Source organism: Capra hircus, chromosome 3 (assembly GCF_001704415.2).
Source record: "Capra hircus breed San Clemente chromosome 3, ASM170441v1, whole genome shotgun sequence".
Taxonomy (NCBI): domain Eukaryota; kingdom Metazoa; phylum Chordata; class Mammalia; order Artiodactyla; family Bovidae; genus Capra; species Capra hircus.
The window spans coordinates 90,380,410-90,406,511 of NC_030810.1; the positions used below are offsets into that span (position 1 = coordinate 90,380,410).

At 38.6% G+C, this 26,102-nt stretch overlaps 1 protein-coding gene across 3 annotated transcripts in view; it reads left to right on the plus strand.

The window, feature by feature from the left end:
* LRIG2 (leucine rich repeats and immunoglobulin like domains 2) overlaps positions 1-21,085 on the plus strand; it is a 64,088-nt gene extending 43,003 nt beyond the window's left edge. For all 3 annotated transcript variants that reach the window (XM_018045929.1, XM_013962524.2, XM_018045930.1), the window contains 10 exons: positions 501-581; positions 1,307-1,378; positions 1,518-1,586; positions 5,868-6,031; positions 7,605-7,925; positions 8,880-9,161; positions 10,295-10,744; positions 11,345-11,494; positions 13,758-14,048; positions 15,984-21,085. In XM_018045929.1, coding sequence (XP_017901418.1) covers positions 501-581; positions 1,307-1,378; positions 1,518-1,586; positions 5,868-6,031; positions 7,605-7,925; positions 8,880-9,161; positions 10,295-10,744; positions 11,345-11,494; positions 13,758-14,048; positions 15,984-16,210 — 2,107 coding nt within the window. In that variant the 3' untranslated portion in view covers positions 16,211-21,085. The remainder of the gene's footprint in view (positions 1-500; positions 582-1,306; positions 1,379-1,517; positions 1,587-5,867; positions 6,032-7,604; positions 7,926-8,879; positions 9,162-10,294; positions 10,745-11,344; positions 11,495-13,757; positions 14,049-15,983) is intronic.

A 26,102-nucleotide genomic window follows, 5' to 3' on the forward strand; every position in this document is an offset into this window, starting at 1 on the left:
GAGTGATCACTCTAGCACATGGGTATATCATTGTTTCTTCCCAGGGGTCATGTTTAATTGCTGTTGAGCTGTGAAGCTCTCTATTGACATTAGTTTTTGTCAGGTTTGAGGTCTCAGGGGAAGGTGCGGGTCACCCCAAATCCCATCAGTCTGAAATCAGATTGGTAAGCCATACACCTTGCATCTTGAATTCCTCCTGCTTTTTGTAGGTCCTTGATTAATTTCTAATATGCTAACACAGTTATAGGCTATTAACTAGAAAGATTAATACTCTTAGCAGGTTGCTTAATGTATTTATCAAGGTTGGCTTTAATTCTTAGCTTATGAGAATGAGCGCTTGCATGCTTATCTCAGTATTCTTTAAAAAGAGGAATTGAATATTTATCATAAATAACCTTTAATATAAGGGTCAAAATTAGCATTGCTATGTCAGGATGATGCCTGATGGTGTGATGGTCATGCTGACTAAAATAACCTGTCTATCCTTGACATTTTTGTAGAAACTTAAGAAACAATGAAATTTCATGGGCCATAGAAGATGCTAGTGAAGCCTTTGCTGGACTCACAAGTCTCACTAAATTGTATGTAGTTTTCACATTTATGTATGTTTACAAAGGTCAAGAATCAGTTGTAAATGTGATTGGATTGTATCTATTTACTATGGCTAGAAACTCAGCCTTCTGACTCATCCACTAAAGGAAGAAGCTTTGTTGTTTATTAATGTTTTTGTGTTTTGGTTTGTTTTTCTTTCTCTCTTTTTATTTTCTGTGTGTGTGATGGGGCACTTTCTCTGAAAGAGCATTCCTAAGGTCACTTAAAGAGAAGTTATTTGTGGAACTAAAATTTCAGTTTAAGTAAAAGAAATGTGCTGAAACCACAATTGAACCAGTGATCTTTTTAATCATGTGAGATTTATGAGTAATTTAACCAGCAAAAGAGAATTCTCTCAAGTGATATTTTAGATCTCCCATTAAGAATGTCTCCAAGGCTTCACACTTGCCTGAATTTCTTTGACTGAGTGACCTTTTGGTGAGAAGGGAGAAACTGGGAATATAATCCAGTTTATTATTGAAAACCACAAGCGTTATCTGTGGTCAGGATAGTTGTTTACAGGTACCTCACTGAGCACCAACATGTTAATAGACGCCTTTATTCTATGCTTTGCATTGGTTCATAATAAAGATTCACAACTTTCTTAAAAATGCATGTTATGCTTATTTTCACTTTTTATAGGTAAATGTTTATTTTAATGAACTTAATTTTGTTTAGTGGAGAGCTTTATTAGAAAGGTTTGTTTGTATTTCAGAATCTTACAAGGAAATCAGATTAAATCAGTTACAAAGAAAGCATTCATTGGTCTTGAGTCCCTTGAGCATCTGTGAGTATTTATCATTCATTTTGACTAGTATATAAATAATCTTTGCTGTTAGCAGAGGTTTTCATGACCATTTAAAGGGTTTATATAACTTAATTGTAGAAATGGTGACTTGGGAATGTTTCATTTCTCTTCATTTCAGAGATTTGAACAACAATGCTATAATGTCTATTCAAGAAAATGCTTTTTCCCAGACTCGCTTGAAAGAATTGTAAGTAACTTAAGTCTTTTTTGTCACTAATTAGTTCTCCATGCTTGTTGTGTACATGTGATGAATGTGACCCAGATATTTCCCAAAGCACACAATTCAGGCAGGAAAAAAGAAAACGGTAACATTCAGTTATTTTGGTGGTTGGATGTAATTTAAAAATAACTCATCATTGAAAAGCCCAGAGTGTGTGGCTCTAAGACCTTCTATGTCTTTTCCTATGCTGCTGCTGCTTATAGTTAAAAGAGACCTTAGCACCACTGCTCATGCTTGATGTTTATCCTTCTGTTCCTTCTTTATTCCCTTCTTCTTTTTTGGACTATTGGAGACATGTGTTCCCTTGGGGTGGCTTACAGTTAAGATATTACATAATTTTTTGGAGGTGATACAGCACTTTCATTTTAACGGTCAGAGAGGATGTCTGTAATCTGTTCAAACTACTAAAATGTTCCGAAACTATTGAATAGTTATGATAGAAAAATACATATCATTTTAACCATTTTTTATTCATGATTAAAAAAAAATTATTCTTATTTCCTAGGGGGGTATTTCCCAGGGGAAGAGTGGTTAGTCGGGCACTGCTATTAATTTTAAGCTCTGGTGATTTGAATATTTAGCCACTGGTGAGAATCAGTGAGGTATATCAACTTATCTTGCTTTGCCAGAAGGCTGCTCAAAGGGAGGTCTGTGAATTCAGAGTGGATTCATGACGCGATAAGGACAGAAATTCAGAACACACGGTCTTAGAAACTTTAAGAACAGTTCGACATTACTATGATACTTTTGTTGAATTTTATAAAAGTATTGATCAAAACAGATTGAGAATTTAAATAATTGGTCCTTCTCCACATATAGTTTGCGATACACTGGAAGTATGTGAGTTCAAACTGTCTAGGTTTAGATTCTTGTTCCATTCTTTATTGCTATGTATTTAGCCTAAGACTCAGTTTCCCTTCTCAAAGTGGGAATAGCACTGTCCTCAGGGTTATGTGAGGATAAAATGAGATAATTTGTTTGTTCGAGAAATATTTATTGTCATTTGCTATGTAGGATACTGTTCTAAATGCTAAAAATGCAGCAGTGAACAAGACAAAGCCTCTGTCCTCACAGCATGTTGCAGTGAATTCTAAAGGGAAATAAATTGCAAACAAGTAGGCATATGATATCTCATCAGGTAATGTTCTGGAGAAAAAACTGGGTCAAAGGTGGTACAGAGTGACAGGGGTTTTTATTTGAAATAGTAAGGGAAGGCTTTCCTAAAGATAACAGCCTTAAAGCCAGGCCCTGAGTGAGATGAAGTGGCAAGGCATTTTATACTGGGTGAGGGGCATTCTAGGCACAGGGAAGAGCAGGTGAAAAGACCCAGAGGTAGATACTTGCTCTTTGTGTTTGAAATATAGCAGACACACTGGGTATGGCTGGAAGACAAGAGCGAGGGGGAAAGTGGTAGGAAATGAGGGCAGAGAGTTAAGCTGCCCTGATCATGTAGGGCCTAATAGGCCATGAATAGTTAGGATTCCCCCCACAAATGCTTTAGAAAGCTTTTGAGAAGATGTTTCACACAGAGCCTGGCACCCAGTAAGAGATGAATAACTAAGATAACAGCAAAAGTTAAAATATAGAGATCATTTTTTGTCACTTTTTGCCAGATTTTTAAAGTGCCTTTTTATTGTTTTTGGTCTCTTGACATACTTTAAGTTATTTCTCTTAAGGCCACTTGAACTTGAAAAGGCACAACTTAACTGTATAACAGTGTATCAGTATTACCAGTTTTCAGTTGTGATAATCTGAGGGCCAGCAAGAAAGTTTTAATTCTAAAGAGAACTCTGTTTTAAATATAATTTATATAGTAGGTGAAAGCAAATACTGTAGTTTCATTCTTAAGAGAGTCATTTGGTAATTTTGTGAGTTGGTTTCAATAGGCTGCTAATGCAGGAATTCTAATACTGATTTTTTTTTTCTGATAAGCTTTAGTTGCTCTTAAATTTAAGTCATGTTTATAATACTGAATTTGACATCACCATTTATTAAAATATCTCTTAATACTTTTTTGTATCCTTCCCAGTGCTTTGCAAAAATATTGAGGGGAGATGGGAGAGTCAAATATAAATTAAAAATTGTTTCACATTAAAGTTATATAATCATGGTAGAAAATTTTATAATTAAACCAAGGGAGAGAAAGACTCCGAATCCTCAGTACTGAAAAGACAACCACTGTTAGTATTTGATGTATATATCTCCATATACTTGTGGAGAGAACACAGGGTGTACCCCATTGGCGAGACAGGGTTCATTAGCTTGTGAAGAGTGGAAAGACGCAAAAGAAGTGGAAGTGAAGTGAGCTATTGTGGATTCTGTGGTATCTGGCCAGGCACTGTGCTAAATGCTTTATTCAAAACAGTCTTTGAGGTAGGCATTCTCAATCCCATTTTCCAGAAAAAGAAACAGATTTTGGAGGCATTCAGTATCTTGTCTAAGGTAAGTAGTGAAATTAGGTTATGAGTCCAGGTCTCATGAGCCAGCTTACATTATACCTAAGAAAGCGTAAATCAGACCGTATTATTCCTTTGTTCTTAACTTCCCAGTGTATTCCAGCACATGTAGGAAAAGAACAACTCAGGTTCTTTCCTAAGTTTATAAAGCGCTTGCATGGCCTGGTCCTTCTTGCCCAGCTCTTAGAGCTTATTTCCATCCTTGTCCCTTCACTTTCTGTGCTCTGGCGTCAGCGGCCCCCTTTCTTTTCCTGGAGCTTTTCCTTGTAGGTGCTTTTCCGAAGCATTGGCCTCAAGGTGTTTGTGCAGTTTCCTCCATTTGTGACGCTCTTACCCAGATCACGTGATTTGCTCTCTTGATTCTTTTAGGTCTTTGCCCAAATGCCATCTCTTCAAAAACTCTTTCCCTGACTGCTTTATCTAAACTGGTAGCTGCTGTCTCTTAAGTGGTAGCTGCTTTCCTTCTGTCTCTGCCCAGCTTTGTTTTTCCTTGATAGGACTTAACTTTGTAACTCCACTTTGCATTTGTTTGTTTATTGCTTGAGTCTAAATATACAAGCTTTGAGAGGGCGATGGTGCCACAGCCTAGAACAGTGCCTGGCATATAGTAGTCTCAGATATTTCTCTGTGAATGAATGCGTATAGCATAAGAATTCTTAAATGCAGAAGGTAGTCTTTGGCCTGCTTACTTAAAATGGCCCTTGATAAAATATGGCTTTTGGGGTACCCTTAAAGACTGTTTGAAACTTCTTTGAAATCAGATCTTAGGTATTTTTATACCGAACTGTTAAACTGCCTGAGGATTTTAGAGATGCACACAAAGCAGGTTATAATATTGTCAAAATCACTTGCTTTCCCTGGTTCCAAGGGTGATTAAAAGAAAACGCTGACTTTTCAAATGTATTTTATAGGCCTATTATGACCACAAACCATTTTTCAGTGGTTCTTAGTTTAAGTTGTAGTACATGTTGCCACAGGGCTGAAATGTTTTTAATCTTGATGAAATAATTTGAGAATAATTATACCCTCTCCACAACAAAGTTGTCTCTTTGTTCTAATATATATAGTAAGCTCTTCCCCAAATTTCTTCGGGAAAATTTCTAGACCTCAGAAATTTAAAGGAAGGCACAGTGAACATCCATATCCTATTTACCTGCATTCATCAATTCTGAACTATTTGCTAAATTTGTTACATATTTTTCTCTCTCCCTCCTTCCTTCTTTTTCCTTCCCTTTCTCTCCATCCCTCTCCCTCTTTCCGCACGTACTCATATACATATATATACTATTACTTTGCTTAACCAGTTGAAAGTAAGCTATAGACATCATGACATTTTACTCCTAAAATATCTTAGCATGTATTTCCTATGCAAGGTTATTTTCTTGCATAACCACAATACTATTATCACACCTAATGAAATTAACATTGATAAAATAATATCTAATATGCAGTCAATACTTAGATTTCCTTAGTGTCCAAAAAATATCCTTTGTAGATGTATTTTCTTAATGAAGTATCTCACTCTACATTTGATTGTACTGACTCTTTAGTTTCCTTTAGACTAGAAATAGATCCCTTACCCCTATTCCCCAGCACCTTCTGTTATTGTCTTTCATCACACTGTCATATTTCAGGAAACAAGGTTGACCGCTTGAATTTGTTTTCTTATGGTTAGAGTCAGGTTAGGCATGTTTTTGGCAAGAAATCTGAATAGATATGTAGTAAGCTTTTAATGCTGGAGAAACTTGGAATGAAAAATAAAGAGCAGTTATTTTCCACTTTATTTCTACAGGATTCTGAACACAAACAGTTTGCTCTGTGACTGCCATTCGAAGTGGTTGCTTCAGTGGCTGGTTGATAATAACTTTCAACATTCTGTGAATGTAAGCTGTGCACACCCTGAATGGCTTGCAGGGCAAAGCATCCTGAATGTGGATCTGAAAGATTTTGTCTGTGGTTTGTATTTTTGTTTTAAATTTCGTATCTTATTCCTTACTGCCTTAACAACAGAATTTAAAAAATGTAAAGTAGAAGGCTTTCCCACTAGCTTGTTTCCATTTCTTTACTTTTTTCCTCTAATATTGTAATTGTAGCTTAAATTTTGTGTTCTTTGACTTAATATAACTTAGGCAGTCTTTTCCTCTGTGTATTCTTAATCATTTAAAATAATGACAGTATAATAGCATCTTTATGAATGTAAGCCTTTTCTTTTTAGGGGATTGTTAGCCTTAGAGTAAATAACTAGTAAGATTCTGGCATCAAAAAGTATGAGTTTGTTTGTTCATGAGTTCATTCAGAAGTATGATTTTATATTTAGTAGATCTTGAAGAAGTGCTCCCAGGCGTTTTCAAACAGATAGCACTACGTTATGTGGTCACCAACAATGTATGGATGTACCAATTTCATTTGTTTTCTACTTTTAATACATTTTCTTAAGACAAAACAGCAAGGTTCGGCAGTTTTTTGGAGGAGAAGAGGGGACATAGACAAGTTGTCATAGACGAGTTATCTTAATTCTAATGCTTAATCGCCATTTCAAGTATACATCTGTATTCTCATTTTGGAGATTTTTCTTTTACACTTACATTTCCTTTAAAGTAATTCTTAACTTTCACACAATGGAACTTTTAGATCAGTGTATCTGTGTTGCTTGTAGCATTTAGATACCTGTATATTGCCAGATCACTTAAATGCTTAGGACATTTGGAAGTTAAGGTGCATGAAATACTTAACTTGTTTTTACTAATTTTAAATTTGTAAAATTTGTAAAACAAATTTTAAGGAAGAAAGCAAAGAGCCTAGCTACATTGCCATGAATGCCCTTCTAACTTTACTTAGTTTTAAATGTAAACATACCCTATACATGACACAGTGAAATGTTACTGAGTAAAGACATTTCGTTAAAAATTCATATACCTGCTTCTCTGAATCAATTCAATAACATATTATTATTTATGAATCTATAGTTTATTAGCCAGTCCTAAGCCAGTCTTCAGTTGGACTTTTGACATATTTGAAATTTTTCACTATTTTAGTTGAAAGTTATGTACAAAGTACTTTCAGATAGAATGTTTTATTAATAGAATATCTATTTTTATATATGTTATATATACACAAACACATACATATACATACATACAAAGGGTAATAGAATTAAAACTTGTTTTAAAATTCTAATTTAAGTTTTTGCTTTTGCCAGTAACTGGTAATACTTAAGATAGTGCATTCTAAGCATAAGTGACAGTAAGGGAGGGTGGGAAGAATACTAAGCCCTGAAGTTTGAAAACCTGGGTTCCATTCCAGGCTGAGCTGCTGATTTATCTATCTTAGAGCAAGTCATTGACCCTTCTGGGCATCATTTTCCTCATGTTGAAATAAGGGAATTGGGTTCTAGTTCTGTAGGCCCTTTCAACGTTACGACATTTTGTCAACAGAACATACAGTTTTATATTATTTTTTTTTAAATTGAATCTGTAGAAGCAAAAATAAATAAGTGACTTGGCTCCTGCCCTGTATTTTTTCCTCTTAGATGATTTGCTCAAGCCACAGATAAGAACTCATCCTGAAACCACAGTTGCTCTGAGAGGCGTGAATGTGACTCTGACATGCGCTGCGGTGAGCAGCAGTGATTCACCCATGTCTGCTCTGTGGCGCAAAGACAGTGAAGTCTTGTATGATGCTGACACTGAGAATTTTGTTCGTTATCAGCAGCAGGCTGGAGAAGCTCTGGAATATACTAGTGTCCTACACCTTTTCAGTGTGAATTTCACAGATGAAGGAAAATATCAGTGTATTATTACTAATCACTTCGGTTCTAACTATTCTCATAAAGCCAAACTGACTGTGAATGGTAAGAAATTATGCTCCCTGATGGTTTTATAGTTAGAAGGATTTTTCATGTTTAATTTTTGAACTTTTGACCAAGAAGATTACATTAAACCTGACACTGGGTGAGGGTCCTTACTGTTTTTGTCTTTAGGATTATGGTTGTATACAGGCTGGATTGTTAATTTACCCACTTGCTGTCCCTAATTAGTCTTTGACTGAGGGGTAAAGGTGAATTCCATGGTTTCAGGAGATGAACTACTCTCTTTTGTGTTTTTGAAAAAAAAAATATTTTTAATTCTTCATTTTCTTTCTAGAACTGTAATTCTGCTCTGAAAACTATAAAATTTATTCCTGATACTGTTCACAGGGCCATTCAATAACCGGGAGTATTAACATTTCTGGGACCGTTGATCATTATCATTGTCTAAATGTAGTCAGTGAAACCATTTTTGAAAATAATGCTCTTTTTCATTGTGTCTGTTGAAAAAATAAACAACAGCTTGATTGGTCTATTGCCTATTAGATTGAATAACTACAGCACTTCAGGCTTTGTGCAACCAAAAGATGTACATGTGTTTTGCTTCTGGGCTGTTTTATGAGCTGTTTGAAGGCATAAATTTTTTTTTTTTTTATCATGCATCTCTTAAGTAAGGAATAGTAAATATTAAGTGCTAAAATATGGGTTCAGAAAAGTTTATGGCCTCAGCTTTTTCTGTCCCTGGCAAGGAGATCAGGTAGATTTGTCATGCATTCTGGAAGAGTTAGTCATCACTGTACGCCATGCTCTGAGATTCTTAGAGAAAAGATGGCCTCTGAAGTTGTATTTATTGTCAGTGCAGAGAGCATGTCTTCTCAAAGAAATGGAGCAGCACAACAGTTGGCATTTTGCTTAGTAGATTCTCCCTTGTGTGCATGTGTATGTATGTATATATATATTTCCCCACCCACTATCTTCTGGTGATCTTTTTTGGAACAGAGATGCCATCTTTTCTGAAAACTCCAATGGATCTAACTATTCGCACTGGTGCCATGGCCAGATTAGAATGTGCTGCGGAGGGGCACCCTGCACCACAGATTTCCTGGCAGAAAGATGGTGGTACTGACTTCCCTGCGGCTCGAGAGAGACGCATGCATGTCATGCCTGAGGATGATGTCTTCTTCATTGCAAATGTGAAAATAGAAGACATGGGGATCTATAGCTGCATGGCACAGAATATAGCAGGCGGTCTCTCAGCAAATGCCTCGCTCATCGTGTTAGGTATGTTTACTGCTTTGTGGGTCCATACTTCTGTGGGAGTCCTTTTGTTGTGGATCAACTCTTGGTCTTAATGCCAAGAAAAATCTCACGTTAGATTTCAGTTGCGATCCTTATATCTTTGTTTCATTGTTCTGCCAATTTATACAGGTATGTGTCAAGCTTGGATATTAGTGGAACAGTTAACTGAAATCTGGGGAAATTTTGAGGGCGGAATTGGAGATTTTTATCCCATGAATTGAAAATTCAAATCCCTGTACCCTGTTCTGTTTCTCTCTGTCAGTTTTCTACTTCATTATATGTTTTTTCTACGGTTCATAGTGAATTTTCGTCATACTGCATCAGAGAACTTGAGACAATTTAACTTTTTCCCCCTTACTTCATTAAAAAAAAAAAAAATAATTAAAGGCGAAAAGACCTGTCTTCTGGTTAGATTTCCCATTTTCCTTCCAGTGTGCTCCTGTTAATCCTGTGCTCTGGTACAATGTCTTTTCCCTGTAGATTTCCCCTGATAAGCCAGTTTTTTCTTATTAGAACATTTGTCTTTATGGGACTCAAATCAAGGCAAATTCTCTTGGCCTCCAGATGTTAGGGGTTTTAAAAATGCGTTGGTTTGTTTAACTACTTGTGTAACCAGGAAAATAAACTTATTGTTTAAAAATTTTAAGATATGCAGAAAATTTGAAAAAAGGAAGGAAAGTCACTCAAACCCTGTTTAGATTTTTATATATTCTGGACTTTTTAAAACTACTCATCTTCATGTGGTTGTGTATACCTACTTTTTCCACTTAATATTATATCACAGGGTTACATTGTCATTGTCTTCATGAAATATGTGACTGTACTGTAAATTACTCATTTTTCTGCTAGATTTTTTCATCTTTAAAAATTACAATTAATTTTGTAATAAACATTTTTTGTGTGTGAATCTTGACTTCTTCACCTGGGATTGCTTGCTCTAGGTAGAATTCCTGAGAGGAGATTTAGATTTTTTGAGGCTTTTGCTTTTCTGAAAAACTTCTAATCCTCCCATGAGCTTATGAAAGTGTTTATTTCATCATAACCTCATTAGTCTAATTCAGTAGAATTTTAAGGATAAAATTGCCTGATATTTTTTAAATGTATCTTTCTGTTAGAGACACCCTCATTTATTAGACCCCTGGAGGACAAGACAGTAACCCGAGGTGAAACTGCAGTATTACAGTGCATAGCTGGAGGGAGTCCCGCCCCTCGCCTCAACTGGACCAAAGATGATGGACCTTTGCTGGTGACAGAACGGCACTTCTTTGCTGCAGCCAACCAGCTTCTCATCATCGTAGATGCTGGGCTAGATGATGCTGGGAAATATACCTGCATTATGTCAAACACCCTTGGGACAGAACGTGGTCACATTTACCTCAATGTGATTTCATCCCCCAACTGTGACTCTTCCCAGAGTAGCATTGGGCATGAAGATGACGGCTGGACCACAGTTGGCATTGTGATCATTGTTGTGGTTTGCTGTGTAGTGGGCACCTCTTTGATCTGGGTCATTGTTATTTACCACATGAGGAGGAAAAACGAAGACTATAGTATTACAAACACAGGTAAGTGGTATCCGGTTGACCACTGTGGCTTTTGTCTGACTCAAAATGTAGTGAGGAGTTTTGATACTTTATGTGTGGTAGAGGAAGAGTTTTTCTGTTAAAATGTCCTGCTTCCTTGATGTGATGGAAGCTCTCTAGTGAATAATTTTAAGAATTTCTAGACAGTCCCCCCAGACTTTGCTCTCATGAACAGTTGCAGTGCACCTTCTTTCTTTAATTCCTAAGGCTTATTTCTCTTGTAATCTTCCTGTGGGAAAGAGTGGAGTCCTTATGGCAGCGGTTAGTCTTTGACACCTCTCACTCACCCTGAAGCCCTGTGAGAGAAGAGGTACGATGCAGCCAGATAGAGTGTGGAAGTGCTTCTGTGGACTGCAGACTTTAGGTTTTGTTTCTTTTGCTAGTACTTTTAAAATGAAGCTTGGGGGAGAATTCTAATGAGAAATAATTTTAAGAGAAAATTCTAAGAGCTTTTGAGTTCCTGGGTACATGACATTTTCCTGGTCACTAGTACAGAAGTAGAATACATTTGCAAAATAGTCTCCTGAGTGTTGACCTAAATTACTTAACTTTATTTGAGAGTTACACATGTCTCTTTTACAGAGGAACTCAATCTGCCTGCAGACATTCCCAGCTACTTGTCTTCCCAAGGAACACTGTCTGAGCCACAGGAAGGCTACAGCAACTCTGAGGCAGGCAGTCATCAGCAACTTATGCCTCCTGCCAATGGATATTTACACAGAGGCACTGATGGTAATGACTCTTCATTGTCTGTGCTTCCTGTTTCAGCCTACCTGGTTGGGTTTAGTTTTCAGTGGATAGTCTTCCCCACTAACTTGAAGCAGTATTTTAAAATAAGATACATAATGAAAACATTTGGATCCATGCAAGATAGGATGAAAATTGACTAGAGTCTTAATGGAGGAGAAAATCATTTGACAGAAAGGAGGAACACTTTTTTTCAAAAAGAAAAATAGTTAACATATATTGAATGATGTTTACTATGTATCAGAAGCCATTTAAATATTTTTACATCTGCAGACTCAGTCCCCATGACAATCTATGTATTCAGTACCAGTATAATCACTAATGCACCGATTAGAAGACTGAGGTACAGAGAAATTTAAGACATTCATACATGACTACACTTAGTGATCATTGAGAGGGAGAAAAAATTCAAACCTAGGTGATCTGTTTCTATAACCCATATCATTAGCTACTCTACTACATGACAAATATAAATTATAAGCAGATAAAGAGAAAATGACACATATACAGTAATTATTTCCTTGTGTGTGTGCTAAGTCATGTCCAACTCTTTGTGACCCAATGAACCGCAGCCCACCAGGCTCCTCTGTCCATGGGATTGTCCAGGCAAGAATACTGGAGTGGGTTGCCATTTCCTACTCCAGAGGAACACATTCTTAAACAAGGGATTGGCGAACACAGCAAAGGCTTCCAAACCAAAGTATTGTTATGGGAGAGAGATGGTCTAGAAACTTCTCTCAGGTGTCTTTTATCCTTTTCAGGCATGAGCACCCTTCAGACCACGTCCAGGAAGTTTGTTCTATCTGCTGACAGGTAGACATTCACTCAGGTTTAAAGGGTATTGATGATTCTCAGTATATATTGGAGAGCATCAGAGAGAGATAAATTAGTTAAGATATAAAATAATGATTAAGAGATATAAAATAATTAAGTTCTAATAATTAAGAACCTAACTTCTCAACAGTACTTTTCTCCACTCCACCCTTCCCATGGGGAGTGACAGAGCACAGGGAGGAGAATTAAGGGATAGAATTGGGTTTGACTCAGTTCTTCTTTCCAGCCATGTGGTCATGAACAAGTTATTTAAAATCTGAGCTTTAATTTCTTCATTTTAAAAATAAAACAATATTTTATAAAGCATTTCTCTCAAGATTCTCAAAGATTCTTTGAATGAATCTGTGTAGTACTTCAAGTACTAATCAAATGGAAGGTCTGTTTCATTTCTACAGGGATTTTTTTTAGACTGGGTGTTACTAGAACTTCTATGTAAATCCACAAATTGGATTTTCTGTTGAGTTTCCATGGAAAGGATGGTATTTCTAGCTTTTTTTTGGCTGCACTCAGCAGTTTGTAGGATCTTAGTTCCCCGACTAGGGATTGAACCGGGGGCCGTGTCAGTGAAAACACCAAATTCTAACCACTGCACTGACAGCGAAGTCCTTAAAAGCCTCTACTCTTTGCACTTGGTAGGAAATAACACTATTTTCTGGGTTAAACTTAATTACTTCCAGTTCTTTTCCAATTCTGACAATTCTGTTGCTTGATCATGAATAAGTAACTCACTGTCTAGTTCTTACTTTCCTTTCTTTTATCATTCAATTTTCAAACACTTAATGGTCCAGGGAGCTCATTATTAAACTTTTACTTCTACCAAACACACACTTGTCAGGCAGGACCCGTGACCATCGGAAACTTTCTCTAGGAGTCCTTTTAGCAATTAGTGTTGCTTAACCTCTTGACTCGTGAAAGTCATAGGGGCTTTTGTGAAGTGAAGTCATCCTAGCTTCTTGTTCTCTGCTTTAGTTTGCTTAAGCCAAACATGTGTCTTGTAGCACAGTGCCAACCTTATCTTGGCTTTCTTGATTTTAGCATGACTTTATTCAGGCTGGACAAGGATGATTTAATGTACTATTCAAGAGCGTGCGTGCTGAATAAACTCTGGTTAGAGGACCAGAGTTTAAGTTTCAGCTTTCCAATGGGCAATACATCTTTGGGCAAGTTACCCAACCTCTCTGTGTTGTAGTTACTCCGTGTATAATATAGTGATAATAATTAGTACTTACCTCATAAGCATATTATAAGGATTAAATAAATTAATTCACAGAAAGACCTTGAAACTTCATCATGTTTATAATGTAAGTTTTGAACAAAGGCCAGCTGTGATGACAGCTGTTAGAGAAAACTAATGATTGGCAAAACTGAGTCCTGAACTGAAGGGTGTTTGGTTTCTTTCCCATGTTGTCATTAGGTGGCACTGGCACCCGAGTTATCTGCTCAGATTGTTATGACAATGCTAACATCTACTCCCGGACCCGCGAATACTGTCCGTACACCTATATCACTGAAGAGGATGTTCTGGATCAGACGCTGTCCAGCCTCATGGTCCAGATGCCCAAAGAGACTTACTTGGCACATCCTCCCCAAGATGCCACTACCCTGGAGAGCCTGGTGTCATCAGCAGATAGAGAGAGATCTGCCTTTCCCACCAACCATGAGAGGATAAATGAGAAGAAACCTTCCTCCACACAGATGAGCAGTGGTAAAGGGCACAGCGTTGTTTGTTGTTTTGGTTTGTTTTCACTTTCCCCTACTTGATTTCTCCTTCTATCATGTCCGTAGCACTCTCATTTGACAGAAACAAAAAATTGGTATACTGTAATAATTAGCTACTTACAGACTAGAGCCAGAGATTTTTATGGAAAGAAGTCTGAAGTTGTAGGATGAAAACAGTTTTTGTGGGAGTAGCAAGATCTTATTTCTGAAGATTCAGGAAAAGTTACAGAAAAAGTTTATATAAAAAGTTTCACATAGGCAGTACTTTTTTCTTCCATATTTATTTAAATAATGGAGACCTGAAATACCAAGGATACAATAATCTGGGCATAATGTGGTGAATATTTTCGCTTCTATGATTTAAAAACATTTTATTTGGTTGCTGTTATATCAGGTAAATGTTGAATGTCAGTATGACTTGGCAGGTGTTTGCTTTCAGTTGTATTGTGCAGATGAGGAAGAGGAACACAGGTTGTTTTGTGAAGATGGGGCATTTGAAACAACCCAGTCGGTAAAGCAAATCAAAACAAAGCCAAATGAAACTCTGTCTAGACCATGAAGGGCACTCCTGAGTATGTCTTCTTATCCATCCAGGCTCTTCATCAGCTCTCACCCTCTTGTCAGCCTGGAATGGAGGAGCACTGGCAGCAGGGTGGGGCTGGCCACTGCAGGTTTCCAGTGGAAGGCGTTGTGCGGTGGTGTCTCCAGGGATGGTTCTGGCTGGAATAAATGGAATAGCATGGACTTTTCCTATGTGCTCTGTTGTTCTCTTAACTAAGTTTTCTGAAGAGGGTGCATACAGACAGATCAGAGAGAAATATCCTGTTATTAGTCCCGTCTTCAAAGTTCTGTGTCCGTGAAACAAAGGCATCAACACTAACTCCATTTCCCCGTGTCTTAGAAGAGCTGTACACACAGAAAATATTAAGTAGAACTGACAACGCAGTGTATCTTTCCCCAGCTTTGGGGTTATCTGTATTGTTAATCTGGTCTGTAGGTGAGGAAATCGGCAAATGAGAGTGCTTTGGTGTGCTGCTTGTCCCTTACCTAGGGTGCTGTAGCTCATTGTTGCCCAGAGCATTAGTATTGCCTAGGAGCTTGTTAGAGATGCAGAGCATGTGAACCAGAGTCTGTATTTTAACACAGTCTCCAGGTAATTTTATGCGTATTAAAGCTCGAGAACCCTGCTCTAGCTTATTTTGCACATGGTCTTACCTTTATTTCTGAGTGTTCCTTTCTAGAATGTTGGGCTAGCCTTTTTCAAAATGCAGCCCCATGAAGTTAATAATAGTTTTCAGTCAATGTTCTCTGGGGAAAGTGCTCACCACTGCAGTAAATAATAATGAGAAATGCATATTTTTTAAACCAAAATACAGATAACCTGATTTAAAATACCAGCTTTTGGTTATTATTTTGTTTTTAGAATTACTGGCATGCTAGAAGCTGAAGGGGAATGGTTATTTTTAAAATGATTTTTTAAAGATAGATATTTGTTATTTAACGATATAATGACTGCTTAATCCATGGTTTTTTCTATGTATTATGCAACTTTCATTACTATTTGGATACTAATTCTCTTTTAGTCTGTTTCCCTGTGTATAAAGAGTTTTAAGCTTTCATTTTTATAGTAGCAGAAACACCAATAATAGGTGAAAGTAGATGACACATAGCACGATTTCAGGAATTAACTGGTGAGGTTGTTGGTTAGAAGGGTTTGAAAGACCATAGTTCCAGTTTTTGTTTTCTTTTCTTTTTTTGGTTGTTGAAAGAAAAATGGCAAGTATACATTTGATCTTAACGTTTTTATTTAGGAATATTGGGCATCTTTATTTCTTTGAAGACTTGGGTAGAAGAAAATTATGTCTTAGAAAATTTAAACTTCCGTTCACCACTGGTAATTATTACTGTCTTTCATTCTCAGAAACCTTGCAGCGGCCTCTGTGGAACATAAGCAGAGAACCAGGTATGCCTCATCCTCCTTTTCCCCAGCAGTCAGTCCTTGAGTCATCACAACTCCATCAAAACGAGGGCCTGGCAGAGAGTGATCCAGACTGTTCCACTTGCCCCACGCCCTGTCACAGGTTGCACGACCACACTTTTGATTTTAGTAGGACTCGGAATGTTCGCGATGGCAGTGAGGGCACATGAAACTCACTCTAGGATGCAACTTCAGCAGACTCAGATTAGTTGATTTTGTATTTACTACCTCAGAGTTCAGAAGAAACCCCAAAGTCAGCATTTGCTTTACTTAGTCTACAGCTCTTTCTGACCTCACCAAGGTAGGCCAGGCATTCGTTTGGCTGATACTTGGTGAAGAAAGGGTAAGAACGGCCGACAGAAATGGGTGCATCTAATAGGAAATGTGCAGCCCGGGCAGAGGAAGATGAAGGACGAAGCGCTGTGCGATGGTTCTGCCGGGATGTGCCCAGGTGTGCATGGCCCCTTAGGGAGAGTCTCCTTGCTGCTTAGCACCTTGGATTGTCTCAGCCTGCAGAATGACCCTCAATAAACAGCGCCATTTTGTTTTGCCTTCCAAGGAAGAGAAATAACTCTGGAGGCCCCTGGGAAGTGTGCCTGGGATTCTGCAGTGATTTTAAACATATAGTTGAGAGTGGGGCTTTGATATTCAAGGTCGTCGACAGGAATCCCAGACTTGACCAGCTATTACCAGGTCAAGAGTTTTGTATTCTTGTGAATCTCTCTCTCTTTTTTGGTCCCTGTCATCCAGGGGTCTCATTGTAAATATATGTGCATTTATAAATAATTTTTGTATTCACTGATCATATGTGTTGCAATGTAAATATTTTTGATATGCTAAAATTATATATATAATATCCAGTTATAATACTGACAACAGCTTCTCAGACCACAGATTTTGTACAGCTTGGTTTAGTGAATCCAAAGATTTTGTTTCAAGTTTTGAATACATACTTGTTAAGAAGTATAATAACTATAGAAGCACGGTACCTAGTGATTGCATACACACAAACAAAATCTTGGTGTAATTAACCACTTTCTTGATACCTAAAGATTCATACATCTAATCATTTGTCATATGTTTACAAGTGCCAGGTAATATAATCTTTTTAGCATAAAAAGACTTTCAAAAGACTAGTAGTCTTGCTATTGCCACATACACACAGATAAAGGAACACTTGTTTTGGGAATATCTTCTTTGAGCAAAGTACTTTGTTGATGAGGAAACCAAAGATTGCTTTTTTTCTCTGTGTGTGTGTTTGTTTTAAACAGTTTAATATCTCTTCTACTAATGCACAGTATATCTTAAGGGAATATTGCTTTGGGGAAGAACATGCAGAAACTCATAAAACTTCAGCATGGTCCTTGTTTTGTACAAGTGATTATTTAAGCCAAAACGTTTTCTTGAATTTCTGATAGCAAAAAGCTTTATGTTAACAAAAGACTTAGTGCTGTAATAAAGTGTAATGAACTAAAGCTCTTCTTTCTTTCTGCTTTCAGAAAGAAAGGCTGTCAGATTCTGTCCTCTGAATTTAGTGAGGAGTAATTATGTACTAGATGAATTCAGTCACTTAAATGAAAATATCAATTTTTAAGTCATTGTACATTTCAAGGGTTTTAAACTTTATGTAATTTCTCAGCTCTTTGCCAGGAAGTTTGGCTGAATTTCATACTAGTTTTCAATCCTGTTTTTGTCCCTTAGGCAGCAGCACTTTTTTAGCTGTTTTATAACACCATGTCTTTCTTTTTTTTTTTTTTTCCTTTTTAAATAGCCTCATTCATTTTCATTTTGAGCTTCTTAAGTACCACTGTTTTCCTCTCCTTTCAATTTTGGATCCCTCTTCTTACTTACTAGGTTGAATTAACAATGTAGCTTGTACTGGGCTGACTTAGAATCAAGAAACCTGATTAAGTTTTAGCTCTGCTGCTCACAAGTTGTGTAACCAAGGGCAAGTCTCTACTTCTCAGCCTGACTTCATTTATGAAATGACGTTTTACTAGATGCTCTGAAGCCCTTTCCAGCTGTAACATTCTATGAATCTGTGGTCCCTCCAGGAATCAAGGAGGATTATCTACTCTAATAAAAAGCTGCTTTCATGAAATATTTGTTAGAGTAGAACAGGAGTGATGCTGCTTACTCTGACTTGAGCCAGATTTATTTCCTCTATAGCAAGAGTAATGCTATAAGAACCTTTCACGAGGAGAAAAAAACCTTCAGCTTCTAAAACAGTATCAGTAAAGTGAAGAATCTTGATTAGATTGAGAACTACCCTTGGTGTGTTACAGCACACCAGAGTATCCGAATCTTGTTGAGAGGTATGCCACTGCTAATATGTGACCAGTTTATGACTCACCTTTCTAATGTATTCAAGGTCATTCTTCTAATTATAGTACTCTGACTCACATTCTGAGGGACTTTCTTCAGTGAAAAAGGTGGAGTTAGAGCAAGGCTGCAAAGAGCGTCGGCTGTTAGATGTGAGAGGACACTACCAGTGCTCTAGAAAACTTAAAATCTGCAATTGCTGCCTCTCCTTCAGCAGTGGTCCCTCTGCTGCCACTGGTGTCAGGCTGCTCCTCTATTGCCAGCTGGTTGAGATGTCCTCCCAGATATTGCTAGCTTTCCTAAATGAAAACACTTGCCTAAAAAAGTAGTCGGGAATTTGATTAAATGGGGATAGTCTACCCCTGGTCTTAAAAATAGTAAATGTAATAAATTCTAACCTTAGGAGGTGGAATTCCTGAAATTTTTCATCATTGCATGTTTTTGAATAAGCAGATGCTCTGCTGTAAACAGGATTAGTGGCTCATCATTGTTTCTTCCCAGCGGTGTAATGTCTGCCTGCCACCAATTTAATCAGAGATGTTGTAAGAGCAAGGCAAACAAATGCCGAGAGAAATACTCTGTCCCCCACCCAATTACCACTTCATATCAGTAGGGATGCATAAATTCTCTTCATTTGTTTGTGCCCCTCTGAGACTGATTCTGTAAGTCTACCTTGAAGAAGAAATAATGTTTTCCTTGTACTTCAAGCTTCCCTGCCACAGGTCTACAAGTGGACCCCATTGGCTTTCTGTCATTCAGCCTCTGATGTGCTCTCCCTAGATGCAAGTGAATCTGTAGAACAGGAAGTACCAGAAACCCAGCCCAATGTGCTGTCCCCTCTAGTGTGCCATCTTATAATGCTGTAAATGTGTTTTTTTTTCTGTAAGGTAAATGTTATGTTTAAAAACAGTTGCCTTCATGTGGCCCCATTGGGAGGTTGTAAAAGAAACATATGAGATGTTAAGCAACGTTAAGAATCTTACCCATTTTCCTAAGAAGAGGGAGAGATAAAGTCTTTAGTTATATAGAGGGTTGTCATAGGAAACAAGGATTAGATGCATTCTTTTTCTTCCATTGGACAGGGATCATATCAGTGGGACAGAAGTTACAGGGAAATAGAGTATATACACTTGCCAATAACTCTATATATCCTAACACTCTAAAATTTAGATTTGTCTGACAGTAGGAATAATCAGCCTTTTATGGGAGAAGTATGCACAGAAGCTAAGTAATCATCTGTTAAGAGCATTGGAGAAATTTCTGTATTGAAATGGAATGCGGACAAGATGACTTAAACCCTCTTTCAATTTTATCATTGGAATTCTCCAGAAGCAGTCAGACAGTCTGAAATCTTTGTCCTTTAGAACCCTTTGTATACAGTAAGTTTACTGTATAATTAAAAAAAAAATATTTTTAACTAAAAGATTGTGTTCTTTGGTTGACAAAAGGAGCCTGTTCTGTGTTAATAATGGCAAACATGAAACTGGGCTTATTCTTTTGAGAAAATCTATAATGTTCCTAACCCAAATGGCATTACCATAATAAAAATATTACAGAAATATTACAGCTTATAACCCTTTTACTCTTTAATTTTTATTCCTGTTTCCTTTTTTTTTATTCCCCACCCCGCCACCATTTCTTTCTTTGTCAGCGGGACTCCATGGGAATGGGAAGGGGATTGTGGTGTTCAGTTTTGTAGCCAGTGTTTTACCCAAGTGTGTTGTGGCCTCTTCTAATCATGTTAGTAGCCCCAGAAATGCCAAAAGAGTGGCGAAGTAACAGAGGTAAATTGGCTGTCACTTTATGCTGCATCTTCCACTTCTTATTTTGCTTCTGATGCAAATTATAGACGTAATTGTGAAGCAATTGGACCTCAGAAAGTTGAGTTAAGATTGCTAGGCAACCTGTTGGTACCGTTTCATTTTTCCATTATGTGGTCTCTTTCCTAGTTCAGTGTGGCAGATGTTTTCCCCTCTTGCTTCTAACCTAAAACTTTTTTGTTTGGAGTACAGTCTAAGTCAACATCAGTTAAGCTGAATTTACTCCTCCTTCCTCGTTGCTTTCTCCTTCCCTTCCTGCCTTCCTTTCCTCAGTTCCTTTCTCTCACAGCTGCTTGGTTTGTCGACAAAAATAATGTGTTCGGAATTGAGAGATGTTACAAACTTCTCTTAACAATACCTGAAAGCCCATGAATCACCTGGAGATTTTGTGGGTAGTGAGGGACGTGTGTGTGTGTTTGTGTGTTTGTGTGCATGTGTGAGGAGTAATACTTGGACCTCCTCCCTTAAGGTTGTATGGTGAGTGTTTCTTAGCAGTTCTAATAATCTCTACCAACAGGTGGGGTGAAGGTAAAGGAACAGCTTGATTTGAACCTGTTTTCAAATGTAAGGAGGAAAGTGATCTTCTGTCACCTCTAGTTGATCAGCAGGTGGTCAAGTGCTCCTTGGATATCTCTTGGCTGCTTAAAGTGCCCTCTTGATCCATTGAAAGACGACTTCTCCCCTCTCCTTTCCCCTTGCTTTTTACCCATCAGAGGATGTCAGTCTGAGCAGCCGTGGTACTCGATGTATGTAAAGAGAATCATAAGCCAAGTTGTCGTCCAGTGTGGCCCTTTCCTAGTATCTATTTATATTTTCTCACACCTGAGAATGTATATTTTATAAAGCATGTGTTTGTCTACTTGTCTACTGTAATGTCTTCAATAAAGCTAAAATAGACGATGATGTTCTGGTCTTTTCTTGCCTAAAGGACAGGGATGAAATGGTGCATTTTAAAGTTTGCGGTCCTTTTGAGAGGGTCTCCAAATAGCTGTACAAGTTAAAATGGGGAAGAGCTGCCCTCCTCTAGTTCCTGCCATGTTTAGTAGTCACACACAGCCTCCAGCCTGCCTGGGGTGCAGCCTGCACTGTGAGCTGCCCCAGGCGGGCACTGCTGGTTCTCCTCTTCCTCCCTTATGCTACCCACTGTGGTGCTGTATGCCTGGTGGGTGGAAAGAAACACATCGGACAGTTTGTTAGGAAAAAAGAATGCTGGCCTTCCCTGGAGGCTCAGTGGTAAAAAAGTCGGCCTGCCAATGCGGGAAACTTTAGTTGGAAGCCTAGTCCAGCAAGATCCCACATGCTGCAGAGCAATTACGCTCACGTGTCACAGCTTCTGAGCCCGAGCACCAGAGCCTGAGAGCCGCAATTACTGAGCCCGTGTGCCTAGAGGCTGTGCTCCACAGCAAGAGGAGCCGTGGCCACGAGAAGCCTGCACATCGCACCTAGAGAGTAGCCCCTGCTCTCTCCAACTAGAGAAAGCCGGTGTACAGCAGCGGAGACCCAGTGCAACTAAAATAAATAGGTGCTTTCTGCATCAAGAATTTGAAGACTGTGTTTTCTAATCTTGTAAATCTTTAATAAGATATTTGAAGAATGTCAGTATTCTGGTTAGCCTCCTTGCTATATGGTTTTAGGGGCTATTTCCTTTGAGTTTGTCAACTCTTTGAAGGCCAAGCTCATAATACTGATCCCATCGTCACCTCTGCTGCCATTTATTCATTGAGGCATTTCCACAAACATTATTTTGTTTGACTCACACAGTACTCCTAAGATGCAGAGGATTTTAATCTCTACTTTTTTGTAGTTACCAAAAATGGCTCATTGAGATCATCAAACAGTGTTAAGAAGCTTTTAGGCAGTAGAGCCAGGATTTGAATTAAGAACTTCTGACTCATGTTCAGGATTTTTCCCACTGTGATGTTTTCCAGTTCTGAAGAGTGCTTACAGTCTTAACAAACATTGGAATAAAAACTTGGGCATTGATTACTTTCAATATGGTCAAAGTCTAGACTGGAAATGTACAGTGAAAGCTGATTTTTACTTTATTCCTGATAGGAAAACACACTGTCATTTTCTTCTCTTATTAGGTGGAATGAAGAAAAATGCCATGATTTTATCATTTTTTTGTCTTGCAGTGTGATGTACTAGGGCCCAAGTAATAGTCCTGCTGAGTTATGAAAGGTATTTGTTTGCACTCAGCTGTTTAGAAGCCTGTAACCCAGTGCTGAAGCTGTCTGTGTTGCAGGGCCAGTTGCTATGACCTACATGTTTGTAAAATACATTAAGCCTTGTGTAATCAAGGCTCTATAGGGAATGTTTCATCTGCCACCTCTGCTGCTTTTTTCAGCCAGTCAAGAAATCTTGAAATTTCTAAGGCCAAGTTTGGTCGCTTTGTTTACTTAGGTCATAGGCCAACATCAAAACCAGTTTCCAAAGCTCTTAATAGAAAGAGACAAGTAAGAAGCACTTGTTCAGTCTCTAACTCATGTCTGACCCCACATGACCCCATGGACTGCAGCTCACCAGGCTTTCTTGGTCCTTCACCATCCCCTGGAGTTTACTCAGATTCATGATCATTGAGTCAGTGATACTATCTAACTGTCTCATCCTCTGCCACCCTCTTTTGCCTTCAATCTTTTCTTAGCATCAGAGTCTTTTCCATTGAGTCAGCTCTTTGCATCATGTGGCCTAAGTATTGGAGCTTCAGCATCCCAGTCCTTCCAATGAATATTCAGAATTGATTTCCTTTAGGATTGACTGCTTTGATCTTCTTGCTGTCTAAGGGACTCCCAAGAGTCTTCTCCAGCACCTCAATTCAAAAGCATCAATTCTTTAGCACTCAGCCTTCTTTATGGTTCAACTCTCACATGACTACTGGAAAAACAATAGCTTTGACTATACGGACCTTTGTTAGCAAAGTGATATCTCTGCTTTTTAATATGCTGTCTAGGTTTGTCATAGCTTTCCTTCCAAGGAGTGAAAGTGCCTTTTAACTTCTTGACTGCAGTCACCATCCACAGGTATTTTGGAGCCCAATAAAATAAAATCTGTCACTGCTTCCATTTTTCCCCCTTCTATTTGCTGTGAAGTGATGGGACAGGATGCTGTGATCTTAATTTTTTGAATGCAATTTAAGCCAGCATTTTCACTCTCTCCTTCACCCTCATAAGAGGCTCTTTAGTTCATCTTTGCTTTCTGCCGTTAGAGTGGTATCATCTGCATATCTGAGGTGGTTGCTTTTTTTTCTTGGCAGTCTTGATTCCAGCTTGTGATTCATCCATGGGACACTTCATATGATGTACTCTGCATGTAAGTTAAAATAAACAGGGTAACAGTATACAGCCTTGTCTTTCCCAATTTTGAACCCATCAGTTGTTCCATGTAAGGTTCTAACTGTTGCTTCTTGACCTGCATACAGGTTTCTAAGGAGACAAGGAAGGTGGTCTGGTAGCATTAATCAGTTACTGCTACGAACAAATAATGCAATTTTAGCAAACATATTCTGCCTACCCCTTTCAGGTATTGTTAGGCACTTACTCAGCACTTCATCTTTACAACAGTGGTTTGAGGAGGTGAGTTGGTTTTTCTTTTTTAATTTTATTCACTTTTGGCTGTGCTGGGTGTTCATTGCTGCTTTTTTTAAGTTGTGAGTGGGGCTACTCTGCTTGTGTGCAGGCTTCTCACTGTGGTGGCTTCTCTTGCGGAGCATGGGCACGCAGGCTTCAGTAGTTGTGTTTCACAGGCTCCAGAGTGCAGGCTCATTAGTTACGGCATATGGGGCTCAGCTGCCCCACAGCAGAAGGGATCTTTATGGACCCTTGCATTACAAGGCAGATTCTTAACCACTGGACCAACAGGGAAGCCCTGCAGGAGGGTTTTACAGATGCTGAAACAAGAAACTTAGCCAAATTCACATAATTAACATGCAATAGAAGCAGGAGTTAAAATGACGCTTCATGATTTCAAAGCACAGGTTCTTACCCCATGCCTAGAAAGGAAAAAATGAACGTTTTATCAAGGCCTTACTTTGTCATTTAGTCTTTGTTACGGGCTGAATTCTGTGCCCCACCTCCCTACCCCCCAAATTCACATGTTGAAGCCCTAATCTCCAGTACCCCGGGATGTGACTGTATAAGGTCTTTAAGAGTAATTATATTAAAGTGAGGTCTTTCACGTAGGCCCTAATCCAATATAACTGGTGTCTTTCTAACAAGAAGAAATCTGGGCACCAGACTTGCAAGTGCACAGAAGAAAAACCACGTGCAAGAAGGATGCAGTGAGAAAGCAGTCATCTGCAGGCCAACGAGAGGCCTCAGAAGAAACCAGACCCGCTGACATATTGACCTTGGACTTCTAGACGGCAAAACTGTGAAAAAATAAACTCTCCTTTAAGCCACCCACTCAGTGGTCTTTGGTTATGGTAGCCCCAGCAAACTAATTCAGTCTTTCAGTAACCCAGCCAGGTTGGTAGACTTCTCTTACACCTCAGGCTAAGTGAATTGTGTAGTCACATGATCCGAAGCCCATGGTCTTCTACTGAGCTGCTGCTGCTTCTCTGACACCAGTTGATGTTTTCTCTACTGAAATGCACTGTAGACAGACTGGAAATGAAACCAGTGAACACTGGCTGGCATGCTTGGAGTTCTGAAGTATCGCACATCGCCAGCCTCACAGCGGTTGCAGCAACAGTGACTGCAGTGCTGAACGATGCTTTGCCAGAACACAAAAAAGTGACACGTGTTTACAGCATAAATGATTGTATGTTGAGAGCATCTGGAACCGAAAACAAGGTATTTGAAGCATTTAGAAGTAAGTGCTTTTAAGCTTCTGTTTTATTCCTCTTTCCAGAGGAGAGGCCAGGTTTTTAAATCAGTAAGTAGAATCCCATATGTGGAATGACTGGCTGCTTTTGAGTCATATGCCAGATCAAGTAGTTTAATTTTTGTCTTTTTTAAATGTGCCTTCAAAAGCTGTGTGAATTCTCTCTCTCTCAAAAACAATAGGCATGTGGTTAAGGTCGGCAGTGCTAGAGGCTAGCTTGAATTATTTATTATTCTGGGCAAGCTCCAGAGACAAGTGCACGAGTATAAGTTCCATGCTAGGAACAGTCAGTGCAGAGAAGAAATACAGTTATCAGTGAATTACTGCTGCTTCTAGGACCAGTTTTATATGAGTAATCTGGAGGTGGCATGGGGACCACACAGATGAGCTCTTAAAAAGGAACTTCAGGTTAAGACTCAAGTGTGTAATGTTGAGGACTTTTGACTTTTGGAGAAGCACAGAATAAATCAATGAATTGCAGGTTTGGGGAAAAAGCAATGCATCCTGTTGGCTGGAGTTTTACCTCCCGGGCCCCACTCCTCCATAAGCACCAGTTTTGTCTGACCCATTAGTCACCTGTCTTACCTGTGAATATGTACCAGTTTTGGAAGGTCCTTTGAGGTGGAAAGACTTTAATACTCAAGGAGGGAAGAAGTTTGAAAACGACCTCCTCGTCTTCTCCTGTTGAAAGTCTCAATGTTTGTTCCTTTCAGCCTTAATTTAGAGAAGCCCTGAAGAGCTGGCTGGGTATATCACTTTCCTTACTCCAGGAAAGGAGTCTATAAAGGCTCCCTTTGTTTACTCCCTCTGTAAACTTCCAGTTTACAGAGATGGCTGGTTCATTTTCCCCAGAAGTCTTTCCTTGTGTCTAATTCAAATTCTAGCAGATGCAGGATTTGTTAGTGAAATGGCTACTGAGGGTAGTGACAGAATTTAAGAATGGCATAGGTAGGGAGTGGGGCAGAGGAGGGCTTGAAAAATAGTAGAATGGCACAGAATTTCTCTTGTAGCTCTTGAAGGCAGAGTGGGCTTTTAGAATACCTTTGGCTTGGGACAATCCCCTGGAGGAGGGCATGAAAACTCACTCCAGTATTCTTGC